The 17,489-nt window shown below is 32.9% G+C and overlaps 1 protein-coding gene across 2 annotated transcripts in view; it reads left to right on the top strand.

Moving 5' to 3' along the window:
- Window positions 1-17,489, top strand: part of EDIL3 (EGF like repeats and discoidin domains 3) — a 372,749-nt gene that overhangs the window by 116,991 nt on the left and 238,269 nt on the right. For both annotated transcript variants that reach the window (XM_058526450.1, XM_058526363.1), the window contains exon 2: window positions 51-179. In XM_058526450.1, coding sequence (XP_058382433.1) covers window positions 51-179 — 129 coding nt within the window. The remainder of the gene's footprint in view (window positions 1-50; window positions 180-17,489) is intronic.

Below are 17,489 nucleotides of genomic sequence, written 5' to 3'. Positions count from 1 at the left end.
CCTGAGACCAAAATAAAAAAAATGTCAATATCTGTTTCTTTATTCCTCAGGTGATATTTGTGATCCTAATCCATGTGAAAACGGAGGTATCTGTTTGTCTGGTTTGGCTGAAGATTCCTTTTCCTGTGAGTGCCCAGATGGCTTCACAGGTCCCAACTGCTCTAGTGTTGTGGAGGTTGGTAAGTGCAAGATTTAAGCCTTTCAGTACTTCTCTCTGTTTTCATGAGTGACTGACAAATTTGGTGTGGTGCATTATAGGTATTCTGTATAAGATTGCTGTATGTTGCTAATTCATTTATTCCTCTGTAGGAATCTCAATCTTATCATTTTTAGTTTATAGTTAAATTATATTTTTGTCAGTGGTGTTCTCAAATAAATAATTTAAAAATATGTTTTGGTGATTAACACCATACTTTAAAGGCACTACAAATACTACTTGAATATAATAAATTTCTTATCTCTCTAAAATTAGTATACATTTAAAATTTTATTCCCACTGGAAAATAATTTCCAAGTTAATTTATTCAAATTAAATAGTCACTCTAAATAAAATAGAATTTATTTTAGCCACTGATAATATCCATCAGTATTTTGTAGCTATTCTGTTACTTTTCTAAGAATATAAATATATGAAAGAAGACACTATTTCAGCTGCATTGTTCTTCGAAGTCTTTACAAAAACTTTGCTTTGCAAATTTTGATTAGTCAGTGATCACATTTCAAAATGTTTTTTCACCTGTGAAATACTTCATTGACATATACTGTTATGGATTCAGAGTAACTTCCATAATCTCCAAATAGGTCCTCATTAAAGAAATAGCTGTCCTTTAAATAATTCAGCACTGTGTAAGCTTATATAGAGATTTTCTTTTTAATTAAAAATGATACACTGATTAAGTTTTTAAAAAATCCATATTTTTTATATCAGTACCAAGAAGAGTATAAAGTGCACTGCATCTACAAAACGTTTTGGATTAAAGTTCTGTCAACCAGCATAAACCTTGGAAAACTTGGAGATTTCTCTGGCTTTTGAAAATAGTTTTGAAGAAGAAAGTAATAGCATCTATAGTAGGGAATCAGTTTGAGTTACTCATCATTGTATCCAGTGCACCTAATCTGGTACCTTATGCAGAGCAGGAGCCCAATAACTGTTGAACGAATGAAAGAATAATTAAATAAAATCAAATTTAAATAAAACTAATGCTATTTTTGACCACTAGTTATTGGATTTTAGTATGCTTGATTTTTTAAATGTGTTTTTCTTGTATTTTATATATTCCATTAGTATAAATGTATTATATCTGAAAAAGTTATATTATTGCTGAAAGGTACTTTGTTCATTTAATTCATTTCAAAGATAATTTTCCTTTAAGGCTTTTATTAACTCACTGCTATTTCAGGGGGTTTGATGTGGTGCCACAGAAATAAAACTGTTGTAACCATTTTGACCTGGGCTCCAAATCTGTACAATGAGTTTCAGAGTTTAATATGAGAATCATATCCTCAGGAAAGTCTATCTATCTGAAGAAAATTATAGTCATAAATACTCCTAACAGGAATGTATGAATAGAATAAAAATTTAGTGTTATATTTTAAGCCCACTAACCCCAAATTGGCAGTGCCTTAGATTTGTAGTATGTAATGTTTTTGTTACTGCTTTGTAAGAGCCCAATCTGGAATCAAAGAGGCAAATATATTTAAATAATGAAGAAACCAGTATCTTCATAGAATTTTTAAGTAAATACTTCAATACTTTGGGCCATATTTTTAAACATTAATTCAACATTCATCATTTTATCAGAAGAGTGATATTATGGGCAGCAACACTTTAAAAGCTAGACATCCTGCCATATTCCACGTAGTTCAAGGAGACTGGGGAATCAAATGCTTATAGGATTAAGTTTTATTCAGATTCATTATTAAATATTATTGAAACACCTCTGATATTCAGAAATGGGATAGTTATACTATATTACCTTAAGCTCTATGTTTTTATATGTTTCAAGCAACCTTGTTCTTCTATAAGGCATATTTAGGCGTTCTTGGAAGAAATATGTTCAGTTTATATTGGCTTTATCATTTAGCATTGAATATGAATTATGCTAATTCTAATTTAATGTATTGATTTTATAACAGTAAAATAATAGGAAACAAGTTCCCTAAAAGTTTAAAATGTCTACAGTTTCTTAAATACATCTTTGCTATATTGTGAAATAATTTTTTTAAAAGGTGAGAAAATAAGAGGAAATCAAATACAATTTTCAGATTAGATAATTCTTTAGGACAGACACGTGACCATACTTGCCTTTCTCCTACCTCTTTCTAAACTCCATATTTTCTTGCATGTAAGGGAATACTGAATATTTATTGAATGCTTAGTAGCAATGCCTTTAAGATCTAGCCTACCCTAGGTTTTTTCATATTTTTAAAACTAATTATTGGGACAAAATATGTGAAACATTAGGTCATCAAAGACCATCCTGCCTTGTTGGTTTTGCTGGGACATTTTGTTGTTGTTTCCCTGCTGTTAGGTAGCACCAGTGCATACAGAATGTACTAGAATTTTATATACTCACATACACACAAAAGGAAAACATCAAAAAACTCTAGGTATTTTAATATAATTTCTTAAAAGACAAAATATTTGAGCTGTCACCACTGCAGTATTTTTGCTTACACATTAATCCTCCCAGAGATGGAGATGTGTCTAACATATCCTCTAACCTTTCAAACCGGATAGATTGTGTGATTATGTGGAAGTTCTAAATCTCCTTATTTTTAATTTCCAAAGGAAAGAAAATAATCTTGTCTATATTTACTTAGAAGAAGTTGTGTTTTGATCTCAATTTTTAAAATTATTTTTATTCTGTTCAATCTACAATCAAACATATACTCTCTTCATTGTAGTACATCTAGAAAGGAGAATTTCAGATACATGATATTCCTAGAGGTAAACATTGCTCAATGATTTTACCTCAAACCTCATTACTTTGTAGTAGCCTTGTTTCAAGTTCTTGATGCTACCTATTTCAGGAGATCCTCATCCCATTTTATACTTTTATCCTTCCCTTCCAAAGCATTTAGTTTCAGATAAGGACCAAACACTTTGTCACATTTGCAATCAATCCCTGTATCACTTACATGCCTATATTGTGTGTGGAAGCTTGGAGAAATTGACTTGCTCAGATTTGTGAACTTCATTCACTAGACAACATTGCTTTTCTTTGTACTTAATTTTTGATCTGTCCGTGTACCCCAGTATCCATCTTTTACCTCTCTCTGTCTCTCTGTCTCACTCTCCCACACACATTCCCCTTATGCAGACATACCTACACACCTCAATGTTCTCAGCCTCTTAGAGTTATTAAGACTCACTTCTGATATCCGCAAAAGGTAACAGGAAAACATCTCTCTGAGCAAAGGAAAGAAACAAAAAACCTACTTCACATCCTCAGACTTGAGGACATCAGCCAGATTAACTGGTGTTTGCGCAAATGTGCACTAGATGCTGCCTCTCTCTCCAGGGGGTTTATAGACACACCACCGTGTACTTAAGCCCCAAATTACTTCCTCATTACCTGCTCACATTCCTGGATGGCACTGTATAATTTGGATCCCAATGTTGACACATTTATTTCATGTAGAAATTTCTATTGCCAACGAATATTATAGAGTTCATATAGAGAAATTTGGGGAATTAGTAAATTGTTCAAGTTTCATGGCATAATTCTCCTCTGTATGCTATTAGAGTAATTCAGTAAAGTAATGACAAATATAAACTTTTACAACTTAAAGAGAACAAAATAAATGATTGACTTTTTAAAAAAATCTTAACTTTCATTTATTCCTAAACAAATATTTATTGAGTATTTACTAAGTAAGGAAAGCAGATAAATAAATAAATAGATAACTATGATGAGTGTCATGATAGGAGAAGTATATGGAGTCATAAGAATATAAAGCAGGTGTCCTATCTTAAACTAGGAATCAGGGAACGCATGCTTACCTGAAAAAATAACATCTTGGCATAATTCTAAAAAATAATTTCAATCTAGCAGGCAGAAAGCTAAAAGTATTCCAGACAGAAGAAGTAACTTTTTAAAAAGCCAGGAGATAAGAAAAGTCATTATTCCATGAGCTGAAAGAAACTCATTGTGACCAGAACTTACAAGGGAAAGACATGGTGGCCAGCAGTGAGTCCGAAGATGTGATGGTGGCTGATTCTGCAGTCTTCTCTGATGTTTTAAGGAATTTAGACTTTATACTAAGAGCAATGGAGAGGATTTGTACTTTGTAAAGATCATTGTCATTGCAATATGGAAAAAAAATTAGAACAGAGTAAGGCAGGGGGACAATTTGAACGTTACTGCAGAAGACCAGGTGAGACATGGTGATCCTGGCCTGGGTCCATGTAGTAACAACGGGAATGGAGAGGACAGAGTCAGTAAGTATTTAAAGGATATGATAGATAATTATTGGTGACTTATGGGGTTATGGAGTAAAAGGGGCTTGGAGAAAGGGAGGAATAAAGGAGAAGAAGATGATCTTGCCAGGATCAGTTTTGCTGGAGTTGTGGAGAAAGAGGTTGTGGGACATGGAACAATTAGAGTAAGATTTTAAAAAGTGGCTAGGAATACCAGGGAACTTTCTTTTTGTAGATAAAGAATATCTACAAAAAAACCTACAGCTAAAATCATATTTAATGGTGAGAAACTTGAAGCTCCCACTTAGATCAGAAATAAGACAAGAGTGTTCCCTCTCACTACTCCTTTTCAATATTGTACTGGAAGTACTAGCTAATGCAATAAGACAAGAAAAGGAAATAAAAGGTTTATAGATTGTGAAGGAAGAAATATAGCTCTCTTTTCACAGATGACGTTACAGCGGAGTTGTAGAATGCAAAGTTAACATACAAAAGTCAATCGTTTTCCTATATACCAGTAATGAACAAGTGAAATTTGAAATTAAAAACATAATTGACAGAGCACAGAGGACACTGTATTTTAGGGCACTGAAAATACTCTGTACGATATTATAATGATGGATACATGCCATTATACATTTGTCTAAACTGATAAAATGTACACCAAGAATGAACCATAATGCAAACTATGGACTTGAGATGATTATGATGTGCCAGTGTAGGCTCATCAATTGTAACAAGTGTACCACTTTGGTGGGGGAGGTTGATAATGGGGGAGGCTATGCATGTGTGGGGTCAGGACTATGTGGGAAATATCTATACCTTTTTCTGTTTTTCTGTGAACCTGAAATTGCTCTAAAAAAAAAACTAAAGTCTTTAGAGGCTGGCCCTGTGGTGTAACGGTTAAGTTCACCACACTCCACTTTGGCAGCCCAGATTTGTGGGTTCAGATCTCTGGCATGGACCTATACCACTCGTCAGCCATGCTGAGGCAGTGACCCACAAACAAAGTAGAGGAAGATTGGCAGCAGATGTTAGCTCAGGGTTAATCTTCCTCAAGCAAAAGAAGAGAAAGATTGTCAACAGTTGTTAGCTCAGGGCGAATCTTCCTCACACACACAAAAAAAAAGTCTTTAAAAAATGGCTATAACAAACATTCATCAATTTATTCATTTATTTATTTACTCATCCACTCATCAAATATTTATTGAGTATATACTATTTGCCAGGCGCTTCCTGGCACTGAGGATATAACCGTTAAAAAAACAGGCTTTGCCTTCATGGATCATCTGGTTAAATGGGGAATTAGGCAATAAACCATCATGCTTATCATGATAAGTTCTATAAAGAAGACTAAAGTTCAGTGTGAGGTAGAATAGGAGGAGGTATATTTTTGGATAAGATTGTTAGGAAAGACTGAGAAGTTGGTGTTTGAACAGAGAGTAGAACTGAAATAACTTCATTGTATACGGATAGGGAGAGAAGAAAGTAACTGAAAGGGGAATTCAGGCTAAGAGAGGTTTTTAAGATGGAATTGTAACGTTATTATGATTCAGAAATATGACGTAAAATCTAAGCTTGTGTTTTACTAAGATTAAATTATGTTAGATGACTCAGAGAAATTTCAATAATACTTAGCATACATTTAATCTATTAAAACTATAAGTCTGAAAACACAGGACATAAACTTTGGAATTTGGTAATAATATAAAATCCATCATCACTTTTATTAAAAAATTCTAATTTCCTGTATTATTGAAAGTGGCTCAGCACAGGATAACAAAGTCAGTATATCATTTCATTTACAATTCTTCCTCCTTGTCCTCTCTGTAGTTGCATTGGCTTCTGACCAGGTTTTCTCATTTAGAAAACAGTAATAAATATTTACCTTTTATCTTTTCCTATCCTCTTCATTGTATTCCATCCAAACCTATTTCTTTTTGGTAATTGGTATCCCTTTTCTAACATGAATTTGAATTCTTTTAAATTTGTGGCCCTCAAATCTCATCCTGCTTCCATTTCATTATGAGAAATTGGTTACATTTACCTCAGAAACATAAAGACTTTTGTACAAATTAAAAAGAAAAATTTCTCTGTACATCTCACCTTGTGAATAGCCATATTCATGTTTATCTTTTAGAAGGTGAGAATTCAGTGTCAAAATATCAAGTAGTGTAATAGAGACTGACTCTATCTAATAGACTTGTTGTGGGTGGTCATGAAATATCAGAACGTTAACAACTTTAAGTAGATCTGTTGGGTAGAGGGAGGCTATTTTTAGATTTCTGAACTTTGGTTACCAAATGAGAGCTTTGGTAAATTTCAGTTAAATTATTCATATAGTAGATGAAATTGTGAGTTGTTGTCAGGTTGTTTTTTCCCTCCTTGAGATATCTTCTTGGTCTGAGGAAGGATAGCTCATGATTGAATCCATATTTCTGGAAATTATCATAATGAGAGCTATTCTGCATGGACTAAAATAGTTTCTCAAAAGCTGCTAGCTGTGGATGATTGCTAAGAAATTTCCCAGTCATCTAGAGTCAAAGTGATTTATTTTGAGAATTATGTTTACTTACTTTTCTGATGATAAGAAAGATCATTATGTATTCATACAAACAATAGAATTGTACAGTTAAGATGACAAAATTAATAATTTAAGGGAAAATTTTTGCCATTTATTTTGTATGTATCACAGAAAAGTAATTTTGTTTTATATATGTAAATACTTCTATAACATAGTTTATAAACTATTAGCTTATTAATTTAAAAATGTTTCTACTTGATTGTTAATTGCAATAATTAGAATTTGTTAGCTTGCAATTCCAAGCCCTAACAATTACATATTAACTTCAGAAAAGAATATAGATTATCAAAGAACCTTAGAAAATATTGAGTACAGAAATTCTTTCTTGCCCAGATGAAAAATAGGAGACAAGTTGTGGTAATGCTTTTATTTGTAAGAAAAGACAATGTAACACATTTTAAAAAATAATCTATGTATACCATTTTAACCATTGTCTTTTTTCCTAAGAGTATACACCTCCCAGTGATTGGGGATAAATACTTTTGTGAATGAAGTGGTAGTGGATGTGTATCATTAAGCTTTTTCTGCTTAAGAAATCATCACAGATTTAGTGAATTTAAACAGCAATAATTTATCTCACAATTCTGTGAGCGAGTTAAGTAGATGTTCTGGTTGACCGGTACTGGATAGTGGAAGATGGCTTAGTTGAGATGGCTTGTCTCTGCTGTATCAGGTTTCCTTACATAGTGGTGGTGGAAAGGTCCCAAGAGCAGTAAGAAAGATCAAGCCCCAGTTACAAGCACTTTTCTAATCTCAGCTGTGTCACATTAGCTAACACCACTTTTGATGGGAGGATCTGCCACTACATATTGCAAAGGTGAGGATGCAAGAAGGAAAAGAATTGGTGGCTAGTTTTACAGTCTACCATGAGATGTTAGTTGGTTGTTTCTCTTTTTCATTTGATTTTTTTGAACAGTTTTTGTTGGCAATGCAAAAAGTTGATAAACGTGTAGTTATATTTGTAGATATTTATTTTTATGTTACTAGCTATGAATACAAAAATTCTATAAACATTGATTTTTATCAAATTTATTTTTTATAAAGGAGGGAAAAAGTGAAAATTGTCTTAGAAAAGGAAAAACAATTATTTTCTGCTCATTTTAGGAAAATATATTGCAAAATTCGAAAAGTAAAAATGGAAAATGACATTGAATTGTCCTTTTACTCAGATTCCAATTGGAGTGGCATGAGGTCAGTTGTGGCATTGCTAAAATGTAGAATTCTACACATTTATGAAATTGAAAATTGCTATTTTAAAGTGATAGGCTAAGGGGCAAATTTAGCGTCAATCTCTGGAAAAATTTTCTCTTGCAGGTTGAGCACTTACGTGGAAAAGAGATCTACAAGAGACTCACAAATGACTTACAAAATAGTTAAAACATGTCCAACAGTCTTTGAAACCTTCCACACTGTTACTTGGTTTTATCTTCTTCATTGATTTTCCACGTGAATCTATTTCTTGATTCTAACAATTATACCTATTGTTTGTTTCCTTTTAATTGAATTAACTACACATCAATCCTTATATCCCAAACAGAGCAATTCATTAAAAAATAACATTATTTTTAAGCAATTGTGACAAAGTATTAAAATTTTATCATTTTAGGGAAATTGATATGTTGCTGGAGAAAGAGCAAAATGTTTGTCCTGTGATTAAAATAGAAACAAGAAAATGAAAAAATAATTATCTTTAGGTTGAATTGCTGAATGCCATAGTAGGAAGAAAAGTAAACAGTGTGTACACTTCTTTTGTCTTGGATATAGCCAGCTATATGTAAGAATTTAAATTTTACATAGAATTTATTGATTTTCTTCATTACAAAAGTAATAAAGAAGAAAATTTAGGAAATATAAAGTAAAAAAAGTAAATAAAAATTATCATAATCTTAGGTTATATATAATTTCATTATTTTTTCTATCATTTACCTATACCTATAGATCGATCTATGTATGTATCCATAGCCATATACAGTCATATAAAGAGTGATAGCAATTTAAGTTGATACCTTTATATAAAATTGTGCACATGTGTGTTGGTGTGTATACGTACGTGTCCATAAAATTTCTATGGTACATAGTTCATATTTTTTGATATCACTTTTGTTTTTTTCACTTAGGATATAAAATTAATATTTCCATTTCATTAAAAATTCTTTGCTGACATTATTTAAAATATCAGGCTAACATTCCATCATTCACTACCATTTTATTCAACCAGTCTCTATTTTTGGATATTTAAGTTGCATGCAAATTTCCTCATTATAAGCATTTTGATAAACATTCTTGTAACTAAATTTTGTGTACATTCACCATTGTCTCCTTAGACTAAATTTTTAAAAGTAAGTGGTTGTGTTAAGAGTTATTTGAGAACCTTTAATATCAGAAGGATTGTATAGAAATGGCTAAACAGTTTTTCATGATAGATTTATAATGAAAAGAAAGCTTAGTGGGCTTAGATCTACTTAATCACAGTAATATAGATTTGGGGTTATTTGATTTGTATAATAGGAGGAGAAAAATATACTTGGAGAACAGAAGAAGAGATTGTTATCCCATCAAATGTATTTTTTAAATAACATGTGAAAACTACATCCTCTTTTATTTTCACTTAATCGTTATATAAGGACATAAATTATTTTTAAAAGGCCCAACTATAAACAGGCATGTATAAAGCCCAGTTTGGTTGACAAAAACTATGAGGAAAAGGCTGTTCTCTAAAATTCAGACCAATGAGAGAAGGAGTAGGCATTTTATCAAAAAAATCTTAAATAATGGCACTAGAACATCTAGAGCATGAAGCTGACCTAGAATAACTGGATAAAGAAAACCTAGGAAGGTTAGATAAAGGTAGGAAATAGGAAAATGATTAATATCACTCTAACGGAAAGTGCAAGGCCGTTGGATGAATGATGGAGCATTTGCTCTCAGCTTTCCTCTTACCATTAGTTATACAGAAGATAGAACGAAGAGAAAGAGATGAAGCATTAAGAATTCATTGAAAATAAGTATTTTGATAGGTTGAAATTTATTTCTTAGAACTATTAGAAACTCTTGTAGTATTTAATATTAGTAAATTAGATAAACTAATCAACAAATCTTATTGGCACCTACAATGTGCTAGCATCATGCTGTTTGCTATGAGAAATTATTAGAGTGAAGCATAAGGGTTACTAAAATGCAGTAGAAAGCATGACTCTTTTCTCAAGGAGTTTCAAGTAGATGTCATTGTGTGTGAAGATTTATTTGGCCACAGTCCCTGAAGCCATAGGAAAACTAGGTGACACCTCAATGTAACTTTGTGCTTGAGGACAATTTATTGTTCAACATATATCAAAGTATTTATGTGAAGGAAAATTCTATAATCCATAGTACTTAAAGTACAGTGGCAACATAATTTTCAAGTGAGTCATAGAAGGAGAGAGCATTTGGGCAGAATTCTTTTCAGAATATATTTAATTTTTCCCTTTGAAAGTAGAAAATTCACCAAACTATGACTTAAAATGGACAACAATCAATGTTTATTGTTATCTTCCTTTTATTTTAATCAAAACTTGGAAAATAAGATAGAAAGGACACAATTTCAATTCCTCAGCAAAAGACAGAACCAAGATAAGGATGTTTTCTTAAGTACTAATCCTTAGAAAATATAGCCAATTTCAAATAAGAATTAGTACCTTCTTTGCATAGCTTGTTGGTAAATCCCCACAATGTCTTTATCTGGTAAGATTTTAACTGAGAAATCAGACCCCAAGTGCGTCATCTAAATCATTGAGAGCAATTGGACACAGAACTCATCTATATAGTAACTACTGAACATTTTCAACAAGACAGATGTGTGTCAGCTCTACTCTCTCTCAATCAATGGCTTTGGCTCCTCAGGCAATGGATAAATCGGAGTGCATCACAGAACAGCCTCTGGCCTCTAAGGTCAGCTTTTATTAATTATTCAACTATGGAGGTCGAGCTATATTATTCTCCACAATGATTTCCTTACCCAAAATATCTGTGGTTAGGCCCAACTTACAACCAGGCATGCTCATTATCAGGCCATCATGTAATGAACATTGAAGGGCGTGGGCAGATGGTTTTTTTATGCAACTTACCAATCACCATAATGCAAAGGACATTTTTTTTCCTCACCCCTTTCTCTTTAATAGTGTCTGGTATTTTTAGAGTACTCTGTTCATTAAAATGCTAATATATATATTATTCTGGCAATAACCTTGAAACAAACAGTTGAGCTAACACCAGTCTCAAAATTAAATGGGAAAGTGATTCTGTGATAAATGTAATGACTTGACCAAGGTCATAGATTCCTGTTCAATGGCAGAACAGATGAACCGGAAATTTTGTCCCATGCTTTTTCCACAGTCCACTGTTTGTGTTCAAATTAAACCGTGCCTGTTAGACTTATGGGGATGGATACTTTGAAACAATGAGAGAACCTGGAGATGTCATAATAATAATAATATCTTTAACTCCAGTGCTTGTCACATGGTGAGCATGCTCTTTTGGAATTCTGTAGGAACACATTCTCTAAAGGATTGCATCATGATGTTGTGCTTAAGAACTTAGCCAGCCTGAATTCAAATCCTGGCTCTTCTATTTACTGTCTCTGTTACTTTGGCCATGTTGCTTAACTTCTCAATGCCTTAGTTCCTCATCTGTAAAATCAGGGTAATAATAGTGCCAACTTCAAAGGGGTTTTGTTCAAATTAAGTGAATTAATATATGTAAGACTCTTAGAACAGTGCCTGGCTTATAATAAGAGCTATATAGGAGTTATAAAATAAGTAAATCTAAACTGTTAAACCTTATAGACAATTAAAAAGCTACATGCAGAAATCAAGCTTCTAAGTCCTTGAATATTCTTCCATCATTTCAGTCATTAATAACATTATTGAAAGGTCCAATAAATCCTGACCTATTATTTTTATGTCAGAATTTTTTCTGCTTGTGCTTGAATATGCAAATTTAGCTGTCAGTTTTTAATTTTTCAAAAATTTCTTTCCACCAATGTATAATTTGAAAAATCACCTCACTTGGTATTGAAAAAAAGAAGCCTATGTTTTATTATTTGAAAATTATGTAAGTAATGCTTGCATAGTTAGGGATCGACCTTTCTGGAATATAGCTTTTCTTATGCTTACAGCAAATAACTTATGAATTGATTTTTCTTTATAAGATTGCCAAATGGGAATCTTGTAAGGCATAATAAATAACCAAGTTGGAATTTATGACAACATATTAATATTAGGTTCTTAGATGTGATAGATCAACAATAAGCTTGCTGTGGCTTTGCATAAAGATAGAATCACAGAGTAGAAAAGAACACTAGGGTCTTCCGTTTAAAGAATATTGTGGAGCATCTCTGGAAAGCTATTCCTGACCCCCAGAGGCTATTCTCCCCTTTGTCTATGACTCCAAGATAAAGGACCTACCCTTGAGATTGTTACATTTGGGAAAGGATTATAAGACACACACATCAATAGTCATTACACAGGAAACAACATCATAAGAGAAGAACAAAGTGCTATCTATAGGTATCAAGAGGAGGAAAAGCCACTTCCAGTCCTAGGGATGAGATCTGATGGCTGAGGTGGCTTTTGAGATGAGCTGAGATGGAAGTGTAGCTCGTCAGTAAAGTTATTGGATGGAAACATTTTAAGCAAAATACCAGATGATAAAAAGCACAAAGACGAGATACTTGAGAACCTTCTGAAAGAATTAACATTAGTGATTGCCTAGATTATTTGATGTTTTTAAGGATGATTGGGAACCAGGCCAAGAAGGTGGTTTGGACCTATATTGTATAGGGCCTCTACTCATCCCCTTGAACTATTCCCATAATATCGTTTTCAATGTTATTAACAAAATTACCCCAGGAACATGATTTTATAACCTCTTTTGATGATACATTATTGAGGCATACAAACATTATAAAAACAAAACACCAAACTCTTAACTGAACTGAATATTTGAGTGAATTTGTAAGTACTACCTCAGGCTTTTCTTTTGAGGATTACGTTGTACTATTTTTTTTCTATTACATTTTTATTCTGCCTCCAAGATTGTTTTCAATAAGACTTTATCTAATAGGTAGTTGATTTGGAAAAGGCTAACTGTGGCTTGTTGACTGAAATTAGTGCTAATTTCTAACCTAGAATTTCTAATCAGAAATTAATTGCTAGAAAAAACAGGTATAAAGGTTGAAAGACAGTTTCCAGGAGACCCTTCTATGACTAGAAATGTCAGTTGATGTGTGGAATATTCCATGAGAAGCCACAAAATATCTATATTCATCTGCATAGATGCCTAGTCCTGGACAGTAAGGCAGCTATTTCAATGAAGACAAATGTTTGATTTTCTTGTCTGTGGACTTTAATCAACCATATATGAAATACATGCAAATTAGATTCTTTACTAGGAGAAGGTGAAAGATTGGAAGAATATATTTAATCCTTTGCTTGGTTTCAAAATTTTGCAATTTTTCCCATTTTTACTTTTAACATTGCTTACAAGCTAGTTATATTCTCCCTTGACCCCTACCCCAAGCAAGACCTCCTCATGTCACGTTTCCCCCCACTTTTTTTCCTGCCCAATCTTGCCCTGGGACCAAAGGAGATAAAATAAACAGTCCCTAGTGCTCTAGGAATTGGTCCATGGGTAGGGCTGGAGAAGGGAGGGAAAGAAAATTAATTCTTTACTCTTTTAGTTGCTAATACAATGTTGGATTGTTGTAATACAGCAGCCTAAAAAAAGGCAGGTAATATGTACTTTGTGCTGGTTAGATCTCATCTGGAGATCTAATTCTTGTTTCTGTAAGATCTCATTCTTGTTGCTATATTTTAAAAGACCTTGACCAATTCAAATTTATAAAGAGGAGGTTAGCAAAAATGATGACCAAGGTGTATACCATGATATATGAAATTAAGGAGAGATGTTTATGTCAGTTAAGAAGAGACTTATGGGGCTATGATAGCTGTCTTCAAATAGTTGAATGGCTGGTATGTCGAAGAAAGAGCCCCATTATTCCATTGTTTTCCAGAGGCTAGCTCTGGGAGAGAGATGTGACATGTTCCTTTGTGAGATTATGAGTGCCCTCCCACTAGAAATTTTGAAGCATTATTTAGATTTTTGATTGGCAACTTGGACTAAGTGACCTTTAAGTTTGTTTTGGATTTAAATTTTTATTTTCAAGAGTTGCTTACATCCTGTTGTCTGAACAGGCTGTTTCCTAGACTGTTTCTTAAGGGTTGGAAGAGTAGAAGTTAAACAGTGTGCATTCACAACTTGAAAATAACCTCAAAGATAAGAAGAAGGAGGCTTGGGCCTCCCTGAATAGCCCTGCACCTTTATTCAATTTCGTCGCCTTAAAGTTAGACCTGTCCATTTTTTTATCAGTTGAGTTCTTTAAAGACATTCCAATTAAGGAAAAATTTAGCCCAGGGAGGCAAGTTTTGCAGATAGGGAAATTACATTGTCAATGTCATTTGATTAACACCTGAATGTGGATACACTGACTATTTTCTTTTAAAGAAGGTCCTAATGGTTCTGAAAAAAAAGCATTTAATTTTAGCTTCTATTTTAACAGACAGGAAAAAAAATCCTCTATAGCAGTCATTAACTCACTGCTGACTAAGTCAGTGGCACATGAGATTAGCCGAGTTCTATACAGGCAGGCAGAGGCTGTGCTTTCTCTGTTATGGTTAGTGTCCTTGGGACGAGTTCAAACTGCACAAAAAAATCATTCCCCTTCACAAAAAAGAAAAAGACAGATCCACCAGAAATATCTCAGCTCTCTTCACATTAGACATGCCCACTGGTTTTTTCCCTTCATCTTTTGAGCTTCAAAAGATATTTTAATTAAGCCAAATGTGTGGATCTATATTTTGGGAATCCATCATTTCAAAGCTATCATAAAATTTCTAAATTCCTCTTTGGAATATGAGAAATGAAAAAAGAAAGATATTTTACTAAAAGCCTTCACAAATTTTAAAAGTGGTAAAAATGTCTTGTTGGAACTAACTATAACGTATTAAATACTGGCTTGTATACACACACACGGACTATAATTATAAGCCAAGATTTTGTAATAAAGTAAATTTCTGTCTTCAATTAGTAACTATTTAGTTTTAAAAAACATTGAAATTTTATATTATTTATGTCCCAGGAGGTACAGAATATTCAGTATTGAACCCTGAACATCTCCAGTGGGGTGGGGGGTGATGGGCAGGGAAACCCATTAGTCACCCTAAGGCTGCGTCTGTCCAAGCACAGGGCTCAGCCATTTCTTTGTCTCTGAGTCTTGTGCTCCGTGGACATGGGACATTGGAAATTTTACTTGATCTCCGCTAACGGTAACTATTGCAAGAGAGTAACTTTCACAGGAAGCACAAACATAAATTGTCCAATGTAGTTAAGAAGCTTATTACTAAAGATAGGCTGTTGGCATAGAAAAGAAGATCATTTAAAAGCTTTATTTGTAAAAAGTGAATGTTTTATATTGTGTTTAGGATTATGGGCTCCTATTTATTTAATGAAATGAATTGGTCATTTATTTTTGTTTCATGTTTTTACCACTATTCAAATGGAGTCTGATTATTCATTGAAATATTTTGAGAAAGAACCCCTGAGTCCATCCAAATATCATTCGATAGAGACTTAGTTAAATACATTATGATATGGCAATAAAATATTATTCAATACTGTCCATATTTACTGATTATATTGACATGGAAAAATATGTGCAATATATTAATGAAAAAGCAAGTTATAGAACAGCATGTATTGTATAATCCTCATTTTTATTATATTATAAATGAATATTTAATTATTAATATATTATATATGTATATTTAGTCTGATGTTTAAATAGTTTTACTTTAAAATTGATCGAGGTGAGTTTTTAGTTGGTAATTTAGATGATTTAATAAATATACTTTTATTTTCTAATGCAAACCTTAAGCCATTTTAACAATGGATATTTTGCCAACACCCTTAATCACAAGATCGCTTCTGGCATTAACATTTTATGTGCAATGATTCTGTGGTTTCCTTAAGTGGATGCTGTCACTGAGAATTGTGCCAATATTGCTGATCTATCCATTACTTTTTCAGTTTTTTGTTCTTTTGGTTTTAACAGATTTGCTTTTTAGATTAGCTCATTTGTCCAGACTTACAGAAATGAATTGAGGTTGAAGTGTACAGTCTCCCACTTATAAATAAAGCAGAAATCCGTAGAACATAAGCCTGATGCTGTCAGCATCCTTCTGTCAGTTGCTGTCAAACAGAATAATACGGGTGCTATGACCATCTGAAATTCACATATGGTGAACAGGTAACCTCAGCTTTATTGCTTCCCCATTCAAATTAAGCAGCATTCTCGTTGTAGAATTATTCTCCCTCTGCTATATTAAATTTTCAAAAAGATTATGAATTAATTTTGTTGGAAATTGACAAATCTGAGCAATCATTTCTATTAACTTCTGATCTGCTTTATCCCTTACAAGTTTCTTCCTTCTATTTGCCCATGAATTTTCTTAGGCTATCTTAGGTTTAATTGCCAATCCTTGCTTTACATGGCTCACAATAATGTAAACACAACTGTTAAATTCACTTACTGGACTTCATTTTTTCATCTGTAAAATTGGATCACTTTCTAAAAATATTTACTCAGCACCAATTCTGTGCATTATACAAAAGTAAAACATAAGTATTGCCCTCAAAAGAATAGTGGATAATGTCCAGCTTGGGAACAAAACTGGAAAATATTATTGCCATTTCTTTTTTAGAACTGGCTTTAAGTTATAGTTTAAAAGCCAGTGGGAGTTGGAAGGGAATAAATACGTAAATCGGGAAACTGAAATAAATACTAAAGAATTGAGGGCGGTGAGACCTGAATTCAGTCTGCAAAGAATGGGATGAATTTGGATAGGGAGGGAGGGCACATTGAATAAACAAAAGATATTTGAAGATAATTGAGTAGATGCATGATATATTGAATTACAAGGCCTTTGTAATGTCAAATCGCCTAGCTTAAAAATCTTTAGTGCTTCCTTTAAGTAGAAAAATGTGTCCCAATTATGTCCCCAAAGTCTCTTGAATACTAGCTTGGATATGAATGTAGGCTAATTGAGTCATATTACTTCCTAGCTTCCCAACATTCTGGCTTAGTTTTATAAAATATGTGTGTTTTTTTTTTCACTCAGTGGCAAAAAATGAAACCAAAACTTCCATTCATTCTTTATTGTTTTCTCCATTTGTGCCTCTTTCTAAAATGAGAAAATCACAAATGCACTGCTAATTGCTATTAACATGATTCAGTGTATAAGTAGCTTGTAAAACCCGTGTGAGTTATATCACTACTAGACGTAGAAAGTGCATTTGGTGGTTCTATTTTAGTGAATCTTTTTAATTAACAAACTATAGTTTGATGATTTTTGAGTTAGTTTAACATCAGATTTATTTTTTCATGATATA

The sequence above is a fragment of the Diceros bicornis genome, chromosome 1 (genome assembly GCF_020826845.1).
Source record: "Diceros bicornis minor isolate mBicDic1 chromosome 1, mDicBic1.mat.cur, whole genome shotgun sequence".
Taxonomy (NCBI): domain Eukaryota; kingdom Metazoa; phylum Chordata; class Mammalia; order Perissodactyla; family Rhinocerotidae; genus Diceros; species Diceros bicornis.
This window is presented reverse-complemented; position numbering and strand designations above follow the sequence as displayed.